We start from the raw sequence: 21,168 nt of genomic DNA, 5'->3' as shown, positions 1-21,168 counted from the left end.
TTACAACGCAGAAACAAATTATACTTTCTAAATTTCCTGATTTCCAAACAGTCTACACTAATTCAACATATTTCATCTTATAATATCAGGTATTTTAATTAAAGCATGGCAGATTAGCAGTGAAGACTATTACTGAATTGCCCAGTAAAATTTGTTTTCCTTCTTTACTGAAAAGAAATCAAAACTTTATTTGCAACATATGTCAATAAAGAAAAGGAGTTTGTTAAATCTCCCATTTTTTTAAGCTTTATTTCTGCTAACTTTGTATTGGGAGGTATGGAACAATTTTCCTTGGAAGTAATTTAAAGACAATAATAACAACAGTGGCTTGACATCTGACAGAGACATCAGATCTACTACACTCCACCTCACTCATCTGATCTGAGTAACAACATTCGACATTTAATCACAGTTTGTCTTCCAAGGCTTAGTGTATAAGTTTAAGAAATTCAGCCCAAGTTTCAAAGAAGGATGGTAGGTTGCTTTCTAACAGTCAAAAGAGGAATCCGCTCCACCTGAAAAAGGCAGGACAAGACTAGGAGTCAAGACAAAGTTAAAATGACAGCCTATGCTGGAACTGACATGGGTCTACTTCTCATTTTATTCATCTAATTTAATTAGAACGTCTGTCAAGTTTTTCTGTAACCATACATATTAAATGTACTATAAAATCAAAAGCCTTAAGAAATGGTGCAGTCCTGAAACATTAATAGTTCTCCCATTCTTCAGACTGATTAATGACTTTCTGTAAAGTTTAGCTTCTAGTTAGAAATTAAAAAAGGCAAAAGGTGTATGAAACTTAGCACCATTCTTAATTACCTAAGCACACGTACACATTTTGGCATCTAATTTAAATTTATCACCAAACACTGGGGAATCTTTCTACTTTTTGCTCACAGCCCATGTTGACTTTCATTAAACTTTAGGTTCTGCACTCTAACAACAAAAACAGCACAAAATTAATACAAATATTACTTGAAAGTAAAACTTGAAAGTTTTCCCTCAAGGTAATTCACTCAAGAGTAACAGAACATGCTCCCTGGGGTCTGCCCATGCTACTTGTGAACTGCTCTTGGCTTCTGTTTGGAAGAAAAATGCAGAGATGAAGCACAAGATCTTATAAGATCCCATATGCAAGTACACACATAATATCTGAGCTTAGGACTGCAGAGGACCATTACGATTATCCGGACTTTACCCCAGTATTTTCTAAGCCACAGAACTGCAACCAGTGATCCTATACTTAACCTAATGAATCATGCTGCTCCTAGATAGCTGAACTTGATTTTAAGTGTTTGATAATTTATGAAATAATTTATGGTCATATGAAAAAGAAATAATCTTTACCATTATTTAGTATTAATACTGTGGTTGGACCTAGAAACTCTTAGGAAAACCTCAGAGGGAATAAAAAAATAAAAATCAGCCATGCCCCCAACAACTTACAGTTTAAATGATAAATATTTATCAGCTTGATCAAACAATCAAGTAAGCTGAACAGCAAAAAGGAAGAAAACAAGGAAAAAGAGAAAACCAAAAATATTTTGTGAGCAGTTCTTAATGAATTAGATGCAGTTATAATTATTTTCCTTAAATTAGTCAAGGTATAAAGCTTTGCTGTTTAAAGATATAAACTGGGAATAAAGTTTTTTGTTTCATCTTATACTACCACTGACTTGGCATGTGATCTTGGCAAGGTCATTCAAAACTACTGTTCTGCAGTTTAATGAGCAGCAAAATGCCTCCACGTACAGTACAGTATTCTGAGGTTAAGTAGGTACAGAATAGAGAAATTAAAAGCTTTATAAACAGCTTTTATTTAAAAAAACTTTAAAAGTTAGTGTCTCTAAGCATACAAATCACACTGATATTTTTGAAGTTTTACCAAGGCACAAGTGCCTTGAGTTCATGTGTAGAGTAGTTCCAAATATTTCTTTCTATTCTCTAACAATTTTTTAGTTACAACTCTAAGCTCTGCAACCCATTACTATAGATCTTCCTGAAACGTGACAAAGTTGCCATTAAATACAAGTTATCATGCTTCAAACATTGTGAAGTTCATAAATACATACACACTCAAAAATTTGTCAGTTCACATTTTCAGAAGGAAAAAAAACTATTAGGGTCAGTGGATGCAAATCATTTTGCTGTTATACAGTGTAAACAGATCTATTTCAATCACTAAAGCTTAACTTCAAAATAAAATCAAGTGCAAAATACTCTTGCCAATTATAACTTTTAAGTTGGAATTTTAAGTTTATTTCTTTTTATTAGTGGTTAAAAATATATACTTTGCAATCTGTCTGATGATGCCAAGTACAATTCCCCTCCCCGCCCCCAAGGAAATCTGAGAAACTATTGAAACGTATAAAAATAAACTTTGACTGTGGATGTATTTTCCATAGCATAATTTCTCAGTGTAAGAACAGGTTATGTGACTCTTTGTGTTTGACAATTATTTTGGCAGTTGTCTAACCAAGAAAGGACCATGCTTGCTAACCTACAAAAAACAAGGCAACCACTACATCTTGTGGAACAGGCAAAGAAGCTAGAGCATGCGGACAATAAAACATGGAAGTTCAGCACAAAGCCATAACTACAGTAAGCCAAAATACAGATCCATTTAGCAACTTCATTTATTTATCAAGTGATTCAACTGACTATTAACTAACATGATATCATTCAGAGCAATTAGATGATGCAGTTAATACAAAGGCTTCAAAGAAGCTAGGGCTACGCTTTTTCTGTTTGAAGTCACCTTTGTTTCTAATAAGTAAAAGAAAGTATGTTACTCTCTGAATAAGTAAAGAGAAAGTTGAGGGTTTAGAGTAGCTGTCGTTTTCAATTCCTATTATTGACAGTATTTCTTCCCTACAAATAACCTCTGTTCATTTTTAATGTGAATCTACTATTTCAGGACTGAAGGTTTAAATCACTTCTAGTCAGGAATCACTGTAATTGCATTTCAAATTAGTCAGGATCATTCTATTTCCTTTTCCACAGCATTGTGAACCCAAGCCTGCTAGGATGAGATCTAACATGGACTAGATATATTAATTTATTGATATCATAGGCTGTACTGATACATCCTATTCAAAGTCTCTAGCTAAAATGTTCTAACCCTTAGATCTGCCATTTGAAGGCCAGCAGTTGTTACAGTGATTGATTAAATTGTTTTATGAAGTTAAAACTCTATACTTGAAGAAAGCAATTTAATTAATCTCAGATTAAGTACATGATTGGACTAACACGTTTCTTAAAGTAGAAAAAGTATCACAGAACATACAAGGACAAAAAACTGTTGAGGACACAACTGACAAAGTAATTTGCTTTTTTGTCTGTTTTTCTATAGGAAATTTTTTTCACATTTGTTAAATTTGTAAGGATCTCTTTACAGTCTTACCTCCCTAGCTATAAGGTAAAGAAGCTCCCCAAGTGCTGGTAGAAGGCATTGTTTCAATTTGCTATTTCTGAAGTTCTCTCTGATGAGTTCAGTTAAAAGTACAATTGCCTAAAATAAATAAATAAAAAAATCATAAAACAACATGTATAATCTTAAGCAAAATGTACTGTTTAAGGTAACAAGCTTTATCCGAAATGCCATCTGACTGATATATTCTTTGCTCATGCTAAAGAGACTTTTGCAAAGGATTTAATAAGCACAGAAAGACAAGAAAAAATCATGATTACAAAACAGATTGTATATGCAACATGAAGAAAAATGCAATAAGGAAATAGCCTAGGTGACAAATTGTCAGCTACCCATTCCTCCCTTTCCCTCGGGACAATAGAAGTAGATCTACCAGGAAAAAAAAAAGTCTACTTGCTGTTCCTATGTTTCTGTCAGAAGATCTAAAAGTTCTCCTCACCAACAGGTTACAAAAAGAACAAAGAAACCACAACAAAACCAAACCAAAACAAACAAAAAAACCCCACCACAAAACCGTGCTGTCTTTTGTGTAGCTATTAAAATAGAAGATAGAAACTTGCTTCCAAATCTTTTTCTGGTGCTGTAGCCACTAGCTAGACCAAGGATTGATACAGCTCAGAAGCAAACAATAGATACACGCACATTCTCCGGACATAACCAAGGAAGCACTGTAGCTTGTGCATTACAAATGTAGGGGCAAGAAAAGCCTGGGAAATGGGAAGCTTGAAGTTGAGGAAACAGATGTAAATGAAAGGACAATAGGAATGCAGGAGACTAAGGGAAGTGTATAAGGTTAGGAGTTTGATCTAGAGTGGCAGAAAGGTGATACTGTCATCCATATGAACAATTCACAATAAAGCTCCCAAGGAATTGTAGTTTCTCTTGTTAGAAAACTGTGGGCCAAAGCCACTTCAGTACTTACTCCCAAAGGGGAGAGCAAGACAATCTATAGTCCTTCCTCTGAAAGGGATCTAATGTGATATGCCTTTGGAGAGGTGTGGTAACTGAAGGATGTCAACACAAAAGTTTGAGTTACAAAGACACGCATTCTTCACCTTGGGTAGCACAGCAACAAAATAATTGAAAACTAAAACAAACCACTGACAGCAACATTGTGGTTTTCTCACAAACCATGAGAAGCGTTTGGACAAAGGAAAAGGCCACGTGAAATAGTCCTGTCTCTCCATTTTCAAGACTTGCTCTCTCTTCCCACTACCTCAAAAGGCCCAGCAAAACCAGTCCCATCTAGTCATCAAGCAAGAAGCAGCTTACTGCAAGTAGCAGCATTACTCTGAGGGTTTTTTTTTCAGAAGCCTAAAGAAAATTGTGCATTTGAACATAAATACCATTCAGTATGAAGAAATTACTATAAATGCCAGAACACATACATCGGCTGATCACTGCAAAGCAGATAGCAAATTTGTCATTATGCATACATCCCAATAACAATACATAATACATTATTAAATTCTTGATGGAATACATGTATACTACATATCTGCCAATAAAAAAAATAAAAAGTAAACTTAATTTAAGATTTTATCCACAAAGACCAAACACATCACAAAACACTATGACTTAGAAAGTATTTTAACTGAGAGGACTGCTAGGCAGGAGAAAATTCTGTTGTCTTCTGGAAGAGGACCAGTAAAAATGTACATAATCTTGAAAAAACAGAAGACAAATTCATTATCATCCCTAACTTGCAGTGCAGAATATCAGAATATACTGATAAAAGAAATTGCCTCAACACTTCTCAGCATCTTGTAAGTCACTTCAGATTTATTGCAAGACATCTTCTTCCAGACATCTTTAGTGGAAAGCTACTCATAGACACCACGTTGTTGGATTCTGAACTGCTTTCATTACAACGCTTAAATTTTTTTACAAATTCATAGATGCATAAAATCACTTGCTCAGTAAACAAACATTCTTATCTGCTAAATCCTTTGCTAATATGAAATGCAACTTATGTTTTTGCAAGTTATAATACTTTTGTAGTCTCCAGCCTAACTGTCATTTGCATCTATATGGAAAGAGGCAAAATATTGACACAAAGGTCTCAAAAGCTCGAAGAAAATTAGTCTTATTTTAGCAGACCTTGCAAGAAAATATTCTGTGAAAATCCTGTTACAGACATTCATAAAAACTATAAAGCAAACTGAAAGGTGAATCAGGTAGAAAAAAAATCAGGAGTTTTACAGAGTTTAACAGTCATGCCAGGAAACAACAATTTCCGGACCTAAAAGTTATCACATGTACTCTTTTTAGTAGCTGACAGATATATTTGGCAGTCCAGCGCTTTTTCTTCCTGAGAGCACTAAAAAGTTCTTATCCTCAACTTTCCTTGGTTTTCCTTCACCTTCTGACCCTTAACAGCTTCATAACTCCAACTTTTGCACAGAGAAGTCATGGAAAACATGGAAACATAGTCTTCTAATCAAGGCAAAAAGATCTACTAAACAAGCTTTGGCCTTCTCCCCTTTTTTCATGTAATACTATGTTCATTAACTGTTTTTCATAATATTTCTTCAGATGTTATTCAGTAACTTTAAATAGCCTGCCATTCCACAGAGAGCTTCACTTTCATATTTAACAAATAAATGTATTGGAAGGTTTTAAAACTTCTAATATATCAGCTTGAGAAAGTAATAGTCAAGTTGTTTCAAGTGCAATTCTGCACTAAATGACGAACACATAATGACAGCACTTTCTCCTTTATTAGATTTGCTTTCTGTAGCTATACAGAATCACCCCTGGTTTTGTAATGAAATATGTATTTTGAGAACTACTTTCACTGTGGCATCAATATCACTAAAAGTACTCCAGCACTGTGACATTAACAGACATGATCCACATTCTGTTAACACGTCTTAACTTTGCCTCTTTAGACTGAGGGTGAACATGCCATGAAATAGTATTTAGACTACACAAAATTGATGAGCCATGTGATAACGCAAGCTGCAGACAATAGTCCCAACAGACTAGCTAGGGACATTAAATCATCATGATACCTAAGTTACAATTGCTTGTTTGTTTGCAGGCAGGATTTGATGAAGAAAATACAAATCAAATTGTACATCTGCTATAGAGAATCAAGGCCGGTTGTCCAAAATTATCAACTTTAATGATGTATCTCACCAGCAGAAAACCCTGATTTTATATCAACACTAATCTTGTTTTGCACCTGTAATATTTATTTTCTCAAGCATGGTTAACGAATTGGTAAATTTTGATGACACACTATCTAAATACACTTATGTATGTAGTCCTAAAATTCTCAGAATCCTATGTTCTATTAAATGAAATAAACTTCATATTTAGTAAATTATTCCTTCACTCACTTATACTAAGTTCTGTTTGGCTGCCTTACTACAACATTGAAGTTTTTCAAAACTGTCATTAACATTAAAGATACTAGATTTAAGATTTAAAATATACCTAGCTTATTTTTATTCTGAAGCAATAAGAAAAGGAAGTAGTTCTCCTGATATTCCAATTCCTACTCTTTTTTCATATTTGAACAACAGAAGTGATAAAACAAAGTTAATAAAATTCAAACTAAGAAGATATTTCCTTTCCTGTGCATCAACAAAAACTGCCAAAAAGCTAGTCAACACTGCAATAAATTCAAGTTTTCACTTAAAAAAAAAAAGTTGGTTTATTAAACAAGAGATCTGTCTGATGAAATCTGAGCCATCAGATCACTGACTGACTTGCAATAAAGTCGTTAAATCTTTGTTAAACAGAAACAGAAGAAGTTGCATGAAATTTTATATCTATTATCTTGACATATTATGATAAATTTGTCTATTAAAGGTTAATTTGAGTAACCATAAGTAGATTCATAACAAGAAAGCACAATTAAGTTACCAGAATCCAAAACCTAGTAGTATGAGGGTACTATGGCAGAAGGTACTGAACATTAAATAATTACCACGCGTTCTAGAGGATACTCACTGTTCTTAAATGCTTATGGTCTCTCAAATACAAGTCTGTATTTACCATAATCAGGTAATGGCCTCTTTTTCTCTAGAGAGTATACAGTCTAATATTTACCCCCTGATTTCCCTCTGTTCACTGAACACATTTAAGTAATAAAATATTGTACAAGTGCAGGAAATGGGAGCTCACAGAACACATCACATATTCAACAGGCAGAGTGTCTGTGCTGATAACCAAACTTAAGAAGATTTTCATGTGTCCTCTGCAACAGAAGCTATGAAGCACGAAGTTGTGAATCATCATCTATATTATAAGCACAATTACATATATATACAAATATTTTTATAAAACACATTTAATGTTATAGACCATAAAGTATTTATTAATATATAATTAAGAACATACTTTAAATGTCCTAAAAGGAGGAAGGCAAGCTGTTTCCTGCTCTGTCGTGTGCACAGATTACTTCTAATCTTGACAATAGTGATTTGCACAAGATTTAAAATATTCTTTCATCCTTTCATAAGGGAAAACATAAGACTAGAAAAAAATGTATCCAAAGACTCTGATTCAACGTTAAAGGGTGGTATAATTTTTAGGTAAAGAAAGCAGATTACCTGGAAAAATACACAACAGAAAACTCAAATTTATTTTAATTACATAGTCCAAAGTACTTCTTACCTGTAGTACCTTTTTTCTTTTCCACCTGCTTATATTTTCTCTTTCAGAGAATAGTAATGAACTACAAGTCCTACACTGTCTAGTAAAAGCATCTTAAATTTAATAAATTACCTACACTTTTTATACTAGCTGTCAATCTGGATGGATATAGTATAGCTATAACAAGAGAAGAAAGAAGAAAGATTCATATCTGAATAGACAGTCATTACCTTCTTTTACAACAATAGTGTGTGCAGTTGATACATTACCTGTAGCAAATTCTCAATCCATTTAAAGCTATATCTAGAAGTTTCCCTGCAGTTTTAGGAGACCAGAAGTATAAATTACAGCAAATTCAAAGAGAGAGGGTATTTTATACACTGAGATGTAAAGTAGCAATGTACAGATTTACAATATTACTCCATCTTTGATCTATTAGTATGACTGTCAACAAGTATTAGCGGAAATTAAAACATTCGCAGTTCTGCAAACCCTTACAGTGATAAAAACTGTCTATGCCTCAAGCATAATGAAAATTACTTTTCAGTTCATCATCTTGTGAGTACACACACATCATGTAACGTGGGCAAGTAATGCCAAAGCAATCTCACTCTCCTTGGAGAAAAGCACTCTCACTAGGCTGAGAAATTACACACTGGTTATATTGCCACTAACCAGAAAACAAACTACAGTAATATTTGTACCAAGCACTCACCTTTAAAATAGTGCATGAAAAAAAGGATAATCAGCCTTCTCTGAACACCTCAAGAATTCTGCCTACCTCCCTTCTCAGTAGAACATGAACAGTTAAAACATTACAAGGGATAACAGTACTTAATCAGGAGTTGAAGCCACATGTACCAGTGATCCACTGGGCCTCGGTGAAAGCTGGCTAAATACCTGAAATAAGTGGCTTAACTGAAGAGTCAGGTGGCAAGATGGAAACAGATACTTTTGTCAAATTCCTCTGTGGGGTGCAGATACAAGAAAAAAGGGTGCTAGTCAGTGAATATTCGGGTTTTGAAATGGTTGTGTTTAGTACAATAAACTGGGTCATAGAATGAGGAGGACTGAAGGGAAGTCTGACCATCAGACCATGGATGTGGTCTTAATGCTGTCCGGAACGTAGGGGAAAAAAAAAAAAAAAAAAAGAAAGAAAAGGTACAACATATCACACAATTTATGAAGAAATACAACTCCTCTAGGGAGCAATATAAGATGGATGTGTAACATTTTTCCAGGTGGAACACAATGCAAAATTGATTCATCATGAAAACTCTTATCGACTTTTACATAACTGCTGTAGGAAGAGGTCTTAGCAGACCAGTGGAGTAGCCAAGCAGATATCATTAACTCAAATGAAGGCTCCATCAACTTGTTTTGGAATCAACTCAAGATCCCAAAGGCATACAATCAGACACAAATAGTAGGAATTAACTTGCAAATCTGTTATGTTTACTAAAAAAATAAATAAAAATAAAAAGTGCATCTAAAAGAACTGTCTACGAGCTTTGAGGTTATTTGTTGGTTTTTGTTTCATTTTTAAGAAAAAAAATAGTTATTTCTTCTCCTAGTCTGTCATGACAGACATATTATTACATGACCTCAGTTGCAGATGTTCATGAATATATCAGCTTTTTAATGACAGGAAGGAGCAGGTAGAAATATTTGGTTCAAACAGGAAAGGGATCACGGTTTCAGTTTTGCCAAGGGCGGAAAAGAAAAGGATTGTGCAGGAGTCCAAAAAGTGAAAGGTCCCTGAATTAGAAAGATTTCTGCCTTCAAAACTGAGGTCAGTGGCAATCATCTGGAGCTGGTTTACATCTAAAGATGTAAACTGGAATTAGAAAGCAGTCCTCACAGAATAGGATTCGGCAGGAGCATCCAAAGAAAAGGTCTCTTTTTTTTTCTTCCTTTTTGTTTCCCTATATTTAACCACCATCATTATATGCAGGTTTCTACCACTCATCCATGCCTTTTCTGACTATCATGTTTCTGCATTTTTATTCTTTTCACAACTCAATGTGAAGTTACTCTAAGTCATCTTCGTCCACTTCCAGTCAGTTGGCATGTTATCCACTCGATTTAGAAGCCATGCTGATGACAGTCTTGAAGACCAATGTCCATCAATAAATTATCCATGTAGGATATTTTACATTGATTAATTCTACACAGAATTTCTCATATTTTAAAAAATTCTATACACTTTGAGGATTTTCCATAAATTTTCTTTGAAATTAGTTCCCTTCATAATTATTGCAAATTCCTTTATTCTGCTTAATGAAGATACAAACCAGATCAAACAACATCTGGCTAGAAATTTCCTTTTTTCTTTACAGACTTCTTTTTAAATGCATTTCAGACTAAGACCACTTTTTTTTTTTTTTTCCAGATGATAGCTGAAATGGCTGGTATTCAGAGGAAAAGCTAGGACTACAACCAATATACAATCAATCTTGCCTAACATTGAGCCTGGTTTGAGTGCCTTTTAGTGCAATAATCAGAAGGCAGCAGGAAAGTGGGCTTTTCAGCTATCACCAGTGTGCAATCTCTATCACAAACACATGTTGTAGCCTAAATGTGTCAGTCAAGCAAGTATGTGCTTTAGGGGAAAATATTGGATTTTTTTTCTCATGTTACTAGCCTATTATTTGATTAATTTGCAAGTGCAAGACAAAATGAGATGGAAGGGCTCTCTTTTCGGTTCATTCTTCAAGGTACACACTTAGTTACAAGAGCTAAACACTTCAAAGAGCAAATCGTACAACAACTCATGTAGACCCAAAGTTGGTTGGCTAAAAAGAAATTAAAAGTATCAAAACCATATAAAAAACAAATTCTCAGCTATGTCAAGCTTTAATAAAAAAGAACTAATAGCAACAGAACACAGAATTGCAATATTATATGATGTAACTTTGCAAACATCACACAAACAGCATCAAAATTAGGCCACAAAATAGTTAAAATCTTACATAGATATGTGTTTTCCCAAATTAATAGAAAGAGTCATGTTTCATGTCAAGAAGCTTAGGCATGAAAAAAATCTTTCAGTGTGGGGTCTTTTACTCACAGCAAGAATGCTAACTTTGCAATTCATTTTCTCTATGTATTTGATGGTTCTGCTGATGCTGCAACAATGTAAGAAGTTTTCTTATATAACAATATATCACTTCTTCCAAAGAAAAAAAAAAATATTCTTGCTAGGTTATTTTAACTACAGAAACACTATTCCATCTATTTCACCTAGCCTTTCAGACCCCAAGCATATCTCCAGTCTATCTGACATATCCATTTAATCATAAAATCAGATGTCAGTTGATTTGAACCAGAAAAAAATGGAAAGTGAGGAAGTCACACACTGTAAACTTTGTAAACAGATTGGTCTTAGACATAATAAACTTTAAAAGATCTTCTGGGGCTGTCCTTTTTAATGCATAAAATTATTTGCCTATAGAGTACCTCTTCTTTAATATATTATAAAAATTTTAATTAGCCAGAAAAGCTATTTGAAACTAAGAGGAACCTTGTGTCAATCTAAAAAAAATTGAGAGATACATACTGTTTTCAAACTATTCGTTTTGACATTTATCTAAATTTTCATCTTCTATTCTACAAAATTTACCCACAGTATGCCAGCGAAAGCAACAACAAAAACTGATGCTACCAGACCAAAGTTTATCCATGCCAAAAAAACTAGTGAAAGAATACGTCCAATTTAAATCCACAACACATGTAACAAATTCATCTCTCTTGCTGTCCTGTGATGCACAACCATACAAAATGCCACTCTGATGTGTTGTTTCCATGAAAATTGGGGTAGCATAAAAGGAAAAGAGCAGCATTTAGACAATCATTTTATCATTGTCTCCTTCCCTGCAATCATCTGAAACTCCTTACCCAATTTCTACCAAACTAAGCAAGACTGAAAAAAAAATATATATAAATAGATGTATTGTTTTTATGAAACCTCTAGAAGCAAAATAGCAACATAAATGACAGAAAGGCTGTGGTACAAACTCTTTTCTTTTCAAACAGAGAATACCCATACGAAAATGTTTTGAACACACTACACATACAAAAAGCTCGGAGATTATTAAGTATCATAAACACACTCTCCTAAACCAAGGATTTTCCATTTAAACTTTGTGATAGCTAACAAAGGAAGAGGTGATTACACTAAATGGCAGTCTTTATGTAACTAAGTTTAATATTCAGCCAGCTCAAAGTCAATTCAGGAGAAAGCAGGCTCTGTTAGCTGACAGATCTGCTTGTTAGCTGTAAAAGTAAGGGTTGTTCAAGTATCCCTACTGTGTTTTCTACATATGGATCTAGCTGCCTAACTTTAAGTAGAGACAAGGAACTGCAGGCAGTTAGCAGTCTTGGGCTTTCAGAATATTTGGAATTATTTCCTCTCCATGAAACAGTTCTCAGCATTCTCAAGAGTAAAGGCTTTCCCAAGAAAGCTAAGGGTGTATTCCAAAGGTAACTGGTGAGGTGGTTGACAGGTTATTTGTTAACATCACATTCATTTAGTACCACTGACAGGCCGAATCTTTCCATTTCTAATGCTGCAGGATATACCACCCTTACGTTTTTCTGAAAACAGCGTACCTTAAATTTCCCATACAGGATTTGAATTCACTTGGCCTGATTTTTTTAGCTTTAATTTAAGAAAAAAATTAAAATGCAAATTCAATTCATCTTGCTCTCTGTGTGTATGAATAAAGTCAAAAAACTGTAAGAAATCACAGAACATTCTCAGTTTAGATTCCCAAATACAACGAATAAAGGCAAACTTGTTCCATGTATACACAGAACAGGACACAAACATACTCTAAAGCCTCAGGAAAGTGATGTTAGAGGAGGGACAACCTGAAATCAGTTCATCAAAAGCCCGCACAGCACAATAGTCAGAAAAACTAAGCTTCCCACAGCACGATACACACATAATAAAGGTAGCTGTCAGATATCTGGTACACTTCACATAATCATCATTTTCCTCTGGAAGTAAGGTAACCTGAAACTGCTTATCACCCTAGGATCAAAACAAAAAGGTAAATCCTATTCAAGAATCCTCCAGCTACCTTCCAAATCAAAGAAGCTTCCAGGTTTTATTCTTTGCAGCCCTACAAAAGGAAGGTTTGCACAAACTAATCCATGAAATATTGCTTTCTTCTCTTACACTTCTGCTTAAGAACAACCTCTGCTCTCAGGCAAACATGAAATCGGTAGACTTAGAGACAGAAAAGCTAAAACTTACTTAAATAATTATATAAGTTTTCTATGCAGCTGAATTGCAGGAAGAACATAACTCAATGTTGACACTATAAGCATTATTTATTAGTCTAATGCTTATGGTTATCTTCTTATTGTTGAAAAAGTAACTATTGTGTCAAGCTCTGTTTCTTAGTAGATTTTGCACAGTAAAAATTTCTTTGCATATTTCTGGTTCTGAAGTGGAAAATAAGAGAATAAGTATCTCTCTTTTGGAGTAGATTTAATCTTCACTGGACATAACTGACATTAACATTAAAAGAAATTATTGATTCTACAGTCGTCCTGCATGTAAAACTCCCTTCAATGGGAGTCACTCATCTGTAAAAGCTACCTGGGAATAATCTATGACAGAGGAATAACCAGCTTAAAACATGGAAATTTATTTTACTATGGCAGATTTTAAGCAAAAAAAAGTATAATAAATAGTAATTTAGGAGGTGATTCTTTTATAGTGGAAAAAAATACTACTTTTAACTACAAATTCAAAAATACTTTAATGAAGCAGGACTTAACTGTATTCCTCGCTACACATTTACATCATAATGCATAGAATGGATTAAAAAAATGGAATTTTAGAATATCATACAATAGAGTCTAAACAGCTGCATTTTGAACTATATATGATGATTGTTTTACGCTAACAGGTAAAACACTGAGATCCTAAGCTTCAAATACTTGTGTTAAAGAAGTCGTTATTTAACAGCATTTGTGAGACAATTATGTTTCTTTAGCTGTGGTAATATGCAAATAGCTAACTAAACAAGAGCAAATGACTATGCAATGTTTAAAAAAAAAAATGAAAAGCTTAAAGCAGAGCAGTTAAACAAGAAACATCTCCCACTTTAAAAAGAAATACAGTGGGAAGGGCCACAGGTCCAGAAAACAAAGTCACACTGTGCTTTAAACAGAAATCTCACAGCTTGTGTTGCAAAAATATTACAGTGGATATGGGCAAAGATATCAAATGGTTAGAAACAACAGAAATCTGTGATTACAGAAAAGGATACATGCTGAAAAGAGTCCTACAAGCTGCCTAGTGAGACATGAAACACTTCCACCGCTATAACCAATCACAAAGAATCCTTTTAAAGTGTTCTCTGATGCAAGATGTGTTACTCTTTACAGAAGCATCTTAAATACAAGAATCTTACACCCGAATTGCACATCAGTTTCACAGCACATACATAGACGAATGAAAGTAACTGTTTTCCAATATTTCACTCTAAAATTGAAGTAGATTTTAGTGTTCTACTTTCTTCGTACAAATAAGTTTACTTCTGAAATAACCAACATAACAAAGTTACACAGAAATATTAAAGGTAAATAACTTCCCCCAGCTACAAACAATACCTTCAATAAACACAAAAAAAGAACTTGACATAAGTCAATATGTGTACCAGTTACAAAGAATGGAAAGAAATCATAATTTCATAAGGCAAATCTTTGTCAATAAAAACACAAGATGCCAAGTAGCTGTCAACTGGCTCAAGACTGCTTTTTGACTCTGTGAGTGGTCAGCTCCAGCTTTTTTTTAAAAGAAGGTACAAAAAAACCCTCAAAGTAAGCTTGGACACCCTAGTTAAAATTAATTTTTTGAAAGGGGGAAAAAAATAATCTTTCTTCAACTACAATAAAAGGTCTTAATATTCTCTCCAACAATCCAGAATTGCCATGCTTGACAGATTCATTGTTGTTAATTTAATTATATTTACATTTCCTGTTTATTAACTCAGAAGAACTGTTCTCAAACACACCATGAATTTCTGCCAGCAGAGGCTAATTTACCTGGATCTTTTATTTGTTTGTCTTCCTGTCACGTGCCCCAAGCAAGTATGTAAGCTATATTCAGTGGACCAGGTTGTTGAAAATAAATCAAAGAAATATATCATGAAGGTCGAAAGTTTGCCAAAAGCTGCTTGAAAAATTTAAATAGAATCTCCTCTAACCAAAGTATTAAGTGATAATCCTGATTATGCCAGAAAAATAATTTTAAGGTTTTAATTATTTGACAAAACAGTGGGTACCTGTGTGCGTACACATTTTTAAATACTCATGCACACACTGCTACAGCTTCCAGCTCCTGCCTACAGATTTTTTTTTTTTTAAAAATTGGGTGGGGATTTTGTGTTGTTTTGGTGTTTGGTTGTTTTTTTTTTTCCTTTTCATACAGAGGTATCAGGGCAAAACACAGAAAGTGCCCTTGGAGGAAACAAACAAATAAAATCATGGTCATGTGCGAACAGACTCAAGTTGTTTTACAATAAAACAACATTAAAAGTAAAGGGGTTGAAAATATATGGCCAAATGAAACCATTTTTATTTGGATCTCCTTACAAAATGGGCAGACATGGATAGACCTAGAAACAGGAGTTATCAGACTGAGTCTGAAATTTCACATCACAGTGGCTGTGTCCTAGATGGCAGAAGGCCTAAACTATTCAGAGAGGAAAGAACAGTAGCTTCTTTTAATAAATAAAACAAATTAGATATACAGAGAAGAAAGCCTCCCTAATTTGGGAAGAATTTTTCTTTCCAAGAATCCTGGCAAGAAAGAATTTTTTTTTCATATAGTCTCGTTCCTTAAGAACCAGTTTCAAAACCTAAATACAAAGATAAAACTTTAAAGTTTAGATGTTTTCCTAAGATAACTAGGAATAAAGAAGAAATGATGTTGTAAAGGACAATTCCATGGAAAAAAAAAATACATTACTAAATCAGAAAAAACCCTGACCTAGCCATGACTTTTATTGCAACCACCAAATAGAAGAAATTTGTTTAGGTTTTAGCCTGTACCCAGGTCTAAACTATAACAGTCACTTTAAGACCCAACAACTCCTCACCAGATGGGCAGGGGAATCATGAAAAAGGAGAGAAGATCCATGGGTAGAAGTGCAACAGATTTAATAAAATACCACCAATACCAACAGGGATGCACAGAGTTATACTCAGCCAAATGAACATCCAGTGTTCACAATCAAAAGGAGAGCAGTCCTCAAGAGAAACCAAAGGAGGAACAGGAGGAATCTCACCAGAAACCCCACAGGAGCACACACTCGCTCTCTCTCTCCTCAGCCAACCTTCCCCCTCTATAATGACCGTGACATTCCAGTGTGGGCTACACCTGTAGCTAACTCTGGTCAGCTGCCCTGGCTGGCTTGAAACTGCTGAAGGCCTGCCCAGCATGGCTGGGCTGTGATTCTGTCCCAGCCAAACTAGGACAAAATTACACATAAAATGTCTTAATTTTCAATTATATAAGAGTTAAATTTTCCTATTGTATTCTAAGAGCAGCCACATTTTTTTCTAATCAATGCAGTATTCTTCTAAAAATATACTTAATTGGAAATAGATCAACTGCAAGTGAATTCACAGGCATAAATATTTATTTATTATGATTTTTTCTAATATGACCTACATATTAGAATACATCAGAATAAAGGCAGTACACGGTTTCACAGTTCCACGTTTGTCTAGTCTGTGAAACAGCAGCATACTTGCATTTTATTTTTGTGACTTAGTGACCTCTTGTGGTTACATTCAAAAGAAATTGCAGCTCACCTATTGCCTAAATAAGAAATTGAAACAAAAACAAAACAAACAAACAAACAAAAAAAATACCAAAAAAAAAGCATTATTCTTTAAAAAAACAACAAACTAAAGGCTTTTGGCATACAGTATGTGAAAGTTTACTTTAGCCTGTAAAATGAAGATGAGGCTTCTCTTCTTTCCTAAAGTTTTTCTGCTTCTTCAGGACTTAAAGTTACTATTATTTAATAAATTGTTTAAACAACAACAAAAAGGTTAATGGTGTAGATTCAATCTCACAGACAGTGCAATTATCTTTAAATAAATGTATAACTGGGTAAAAGACAGCAGGGAGTAGAAATGAAGAGCCAGATTTTAACAGGTAAAGGGCAGCAGTGATGTCCTGCACAAGTCTCTAGTAGGTCCTCTTGTACTTTAAAAGTACAAAAGAAGTCATAAAATCACAGAAAAGTTTGGGTTGGAAGGGACCTTAAAGATCACCTAGTTCCACCCCCCTGCCATGGGCAGGGACACCTTCCACTAGACCAGGTTACTCAAAGCCCCATCCAGCCTGGATCACAAATCACAACTAACCGGATCACACCACAAATAACTGGATGAGGGTATAATAAGGTAACGAAGAACTACAAAGGGGCTGTGATTGCGTGATCAAAATCAGAAAGAAAACTTAGCCTACATAGCATGGTACACATAGGGGGCAAAAAGAATTCCAGAATCACCATCTTCACAAGATCTCAACTGACTTTTCATGCTTGGGAGCAAAATTTGGGGGCTATAAGAGAGTTCTACAGAGAGATACCACCTCTGTCTAACAAGGGTCAAAAAAGCAAACAGTATGAGAAGTTACTAGGAATGGAAGTGAAAACAAAATAGAGAAACAACTACCGAGAGATAGGTCACTCACATATCTTTAGTCTGTAAGAACTGGATCACAGTGAGTCACGTTACATTATGTCCTGACTAGCTACAGCTTGGTTTTGATGTTTCCTAAATTATAGCAGCCATCAAGAAACTTCAGCTGGAGCATCATCTGGCTCATATAAGAGGATAAATTACAGGACTATATTTTAATACACTATATAATGCTGGTTTAAAGGTTTGTTCTGTGGGGTTTTTTAAACACACAATAGCTGACAGTCCACAAGAATGTTCAACAAACTCACAGGTTCCTCTAGTTTATTTGGTGGGAGCAGAGGGAAACACAGCTCTGTAGATCAGGATGACTCCCAAATGACTCCTTCCTACTTTTCCTATAAATGAACTATCAAATCGTGTGGACTGCCTACAGTTATCTGATTTTAGATTACATATGCAAAAAATAAATTCAAAGCCATGAAAATACTAGGATTTTTTTTTCTCATTCTAATTTTGTGTAAGCATTCTAAAATATTTTTAAAATTCAGAGACATTACTTTGGGACAAAAAACTTGGAATGAATATCATTACAGCAAGCACAGCAGATGCCTTTTGAATAGTATTATCATTCAGATTTGTTAATTTTAAAAAAAAAAAAAATCCTCATTTTCCCAATGAATGTATATAAAAAACTAGATTTTTATGTAGCTATTTTATGTAGCCCCCACATAAGAATGGGGCCAGAAAGTGATAATGAAAAATAGTTTCCCTTTCCAGTCCTTCAGTTTAAATGCCACTGGTCTCAGAGGTCTCAGACTTAACTTGTTTTTTGAAGTATATGCATATTTCTAAAAACGCTAAATTCCCTTTGTGAATGACTTTTACGTTCATATTGAAAAAAAAAAAAAAAAACCAAACCACAAACCAGAAAAAACAGAAACATTTTGAACAAAGTAATATCATAGCTCAATGTAAAACTACTTCAATCTGTTGCTCATACATACACAAAGCAAACTAGGATATGTATTTCCTACAATGGAAATTGGGAAGCTAGGAAAACTATTGCTGAATACATTAGTGCTAAACACCTGAACAAACACCCAAAGCCAAGAGTTATTAGGACATCTCAAAATTACTTTTGAGTATTTTCACTGGAACTTTTAAAAGTTAAATATCAGAAAAATCTGCCACATACAAGAGTGCAATTAAATTGCAACCTGGAATTCAATTGACATGTAACTGTCAATATTGAAAGACTTTGACCAAACTTCAATGTCTGTAACCATAAGGACTTTGTAACTTCATAAAACAAATGAAAAACCTTAGGTAATAACAATAATGCTTTGAGTTCAGCTTTTGCTACAGAATTGAAATGTTAAACAAAATAGCATAATAATCATTCTCAATATTCAACAAGAAGAAACCTAGAACACAAAAAATTCCTTAGCTGCATTGCCAAAAGAAGTCAGCTGTTAACAAATAGCTACATGTTCTTAGGCACCAGTTCTGCACAGTATGGAGGTGTATTTACTATGTGTGTTTAGCAGTTGTTTCTCACGCTCCAAAATTCATTACATTCAAACCCTGACGTCACCTCATGAAGCAGAAATAACGTCACATTCACCTTAAAACAGATATTGAATAACAGATTCTGCCAAGTTTACGCAATCTGTGTGCATTGTGTCACATGTAAAAAAAGGACTGCACTTTGTCTAATCAGTCTTCTAAGTCAACTACCAAGCATGCAAAATTAAAAAAGGATTTAAAATATTTTTCTTCTCCAAAGAAAATGACTTGCCCTTCATTACACACATTCTTCAAGGACAGTGAGGAATCTCAAATTAGTCTCATCTCAATTACTTTTTGGAAAAAAGGATTTCTAAGAATCAATTAATATTTTTATACTAATTACTGTAATTGCATTTCAGGATAACCATATATGTCAACATTTGTTTCTTGTTACACACACACACCGCACAAGAAGTATGGCAGTGACTACTGAATTTTCTGAAAAGGAGAGGGAAAAGGCTAGAGTCTTATCATTGGTGTATAGTTCCACCATAGGTTAGTAAAGATCAGAATCACAACTACATAGAATAAACTCAGAAATGAATATATTTAATTAATGGGATTAATTATATTCCCATTTACACATATGAGAAAAAAAAAAAGCAGGGTTCAAAAAAAAAAACCACGCACACAAAGCTGTGAAAGTTTCCCGACATAGATAGAGAAATAGTAAAAGCATTAATAACACTCTCCCCTACCCCCCTCCCCAAAGAAAAAGGAAAGTTACCTCAGAAACAGGTACATTTTCTCCAAGTTCAGATGTGTGTAATGCCAGTAATCCAACCACTCGAGCAACTTCGGCACGTCTGCATATCAAATAAGATTTTTTTAGGTGCAGAAAAACTATTTCAAAAATATCACATAAACAATTATGTCTTGTTTATATTTTAGACGGCTTGCTAAGGGCAGGAAATATTTGAAGTGCTATTTACAGCTCAGATTTTCATCTTATTTCTGTTTTCTTTGTATCATCAAATTATTTAAGTATTTCAGCTCAATTTAGCAATAAATTAATGTATAAAGACATTCCTTTAGCACTGAAGAATGAAGATTCTTTAGTTATAGTCTTACTAATCAGTTAGGCTCATGTGCAGTTTTCTTCTAACACAGAAAAACCTTACAGATGATTTTAAAACTTTTCAGTATAGCTGACAAAACAGAAATTAGAGAAAAAAATGTTTCATTAAAGAAAAAATGGGAATAATAAAATCAACATTTATGAAACAAACAGCAGAGGGCACTACCACATTGAAATATTTCTGACCAGGCATTTTTAAAATAAGCTACCCTTATAGTTATTTTGCTACTATTATGGTATGGGTTTGTTTATTCAGTCATTTTAAATAACGCTATTTCATACAGTAAATTATATAACTTCTAGATAAAATTTTAGAGTTTTTCTGTAATCTTTGGTCCTGTAGAATAGGCATATATCAATTCAATGCCAAAAAAAATTCAATGTTATATACACCATCATACTGCCAGTCAGGTACCACAGCAGCCTGACAGGCTAAGACATTCCTCAAATACCCTGTTAAAGACTATCTTTAATAAAATTCAGTAATAATTCCATATTTGAACAAATTAATGTAAAATAATTGTTACGTACATATCCCAGTTGGCGGCTGCACGCAGCTGCTGTATCAATACAGGAAACTAGTTTATAGAAGATAAACAAACATTAGTGAATTTCAGTGATCTGTCATGTCCCAATGCTAAACAAAAAAACATTTGAAATATCAGTAATTTCATAAAAATGTATTTGGATAACATCTGCAAAATGTATTATCATAGGCAAATACTGTAGATATTGTCCAAATGCTGATTAAAAAAAAGGGCTGAGAGTAAAAAATACAATTTCTTTCTCTATTTTGCCTTAAACTAAA

At 34.0% G+C, this 21,168-nt stretch overlaps 1 protein-coding gene across 1 annotated transcript in view; it reads right to left on the bottom strand.

Moving 5' to 3' along the window:
• Window positions 1-21,168, bottom strand: part of ULK4 (unc-51 like kinase 4) — a 231,804-nt gene that overhangs the window by 188,925 nt on the left and 21,711 nt on the right. Inside the window, exons 15-17 of the mRNA XM_086467979.1 lie at window positions 20,892-20,938; window positions 20,010-20,088; window positions 3,404-3,511 (exon numbers count right to left, since the gene is read on the bottom strand). Of these exons, the coding sequence (XP_086324105.1) occupies window positions 3,404-3,511; window positions 20,010-20,088; window positions 20,892-20,938 (234 nt within the window). The remainder of the gene's footprint in view (window positions 1-3,403; window positions 3,512-20,009; window positions 20,089-20,891; window positions 20,939-21,168) is intronic.

This window comes from Leptosomus discolor, chromosome 7 (genome assembly GCF_034619465.1).
Source record: "Leptosomus discolor isolate bLepDis1 chromosome 7, bLepDis1.hap2, whole genome shotgun sequence".
NCBI lineage: Eukaryota > Metazoa > Chordata > Aves > Leptosomiformes > Leptosomidae > Leptosomus > Leptosomus discolor.
The sequence above is the reverse complement of the archived record's forward strand: the minus strand, read 5'-3'. Positions and strand labels throughout refer to the sequence as shown.